Genomic DNA, 1,120 nt, shown 5'->3' on the forward strand with positions numbered 1-1,120 from the left:
CATAACAAAACCTAATTACAAAAGTAAACAAGATTACTTGCATTACTATACTGGTGTCATTTATTGTATGAACCAATTCTCAGTCAAGATGCAAAAAGTAATTATTATATCCAATGCTGCAGGTACAGTCATGTAACACAGACATGAAACAAAGAAAATCCCAGAAAGTTCAGTGAAAGTATTACATGGTTATTTCAGGATGATTAATGTGGATTGGCCCGTGCCCGGGGCTGCACAGCATCAATGCGTTTGCGCGGTTAGCTCGTTAATGCGTTAGTGCACAGGGCGATCCACGTTAACTTGCTGAAGGAGATTTGCTGCCTTAATGTGGTTATGGCGTTAATGTCATTTTAACGAGATTAACACTGACAGCACTAATTAAAATTTAAGAAATGTTCTATTTAATTTGGAAGGTCAACAATTTGGAGTAAATGATTCTGGCATGTAGTGTGAAAGAAGCCGCTACATTCGCTTTTCAAATGGGATACAATGCAAGATTGAAATAAATGTCATGAAAAGATTAATTTAAAGAACTGAAGTTTCACTGCGGAGAACTAAAATGACTTTTTTTAGTCTGCAGTTGTGTTCAGTTCATTTTTACTGGATCATGGGGTGATCATTCCAGGGAGGCAGCTGGGATAATTTTTCCTCAGTGGCTGTTTTGATGGGCCAGCCCCAGGCCTTGAAGAAGCCGGTCAGGTTCATCCCCACAGTCTGCGAGAAAGTCTCAGCATACAGGTTCATCTTTGTGTCATTGTCATCAGGAAAGTCTCTCATGTGGTGGTACGCAGCAAACACCTTCTTAAAGGCATCCCAGCCAAACTTTTCCTGGAGCTACAGAGAAGGTAATTATAACAACAAGCCAAACTATTTGCTGTCTTCTTTGTTAGGAGCAATAATCTCTTGACCAAAGCATCAGAACCTGTTACCATTTAATGTTAGCTTCACTATAAGTCTGCAAGTCTATATGGACTTTCAGTCTTATTCATACAGAGGTGGGTCGAGTATACTTTAAAAGCAAAGTTTTTTCAAAAACTTGCTCAAGTAAATGTAACTAGTTACTACCCACCTCTGTATGTATATCATGTGTTTTCTTTACTATGGATCAAGCAAAATTTCT

At 38.6% G+C, this 1,120-nt stretch overlaps 1 protein-coding gene across 1 annotated transcript in view; it reads right to left on the reverse strand.

Annotated features, from left to right (window-relative positions):
• Nucleotides 1-597: 597 nt before the first annotated feature.
• LOC102209627 (TRPM8 channel-associated factor homolog) overlaps nt 598-1,120 on the reverse strand; it is a gene marked incomplete at its 5' end in the record, with an annotated part of 3,915 nt that continues 3,392 nt past the window's right edge. The window contains one exon of the mRNA XM_005751727.1: nt 598-834. Within this exon, the coding sequence (XP_005751784.1) occupies nt 598-834 (237 nt within the window). The remainder of the gene's footprint in view (nt 835-1,120) is intronic.

The sequence above is a fragment of the Pundamilia nyererei genome, unplaced genomic scaffold (assembly GCF_000239375.1).
Source record: "Pundamilia nyererei isolate P.nyererei 1_Seehausen unplaced genomic scaffold, PunNye1.0 scaffold00323, whole genome shotgun sequence".
NCBI lineage: Eukaryota > Metazoa > Chordata > Actinopteri > Cichliformes > Cichlidae > Pundamilia > Pundamilia nyererei.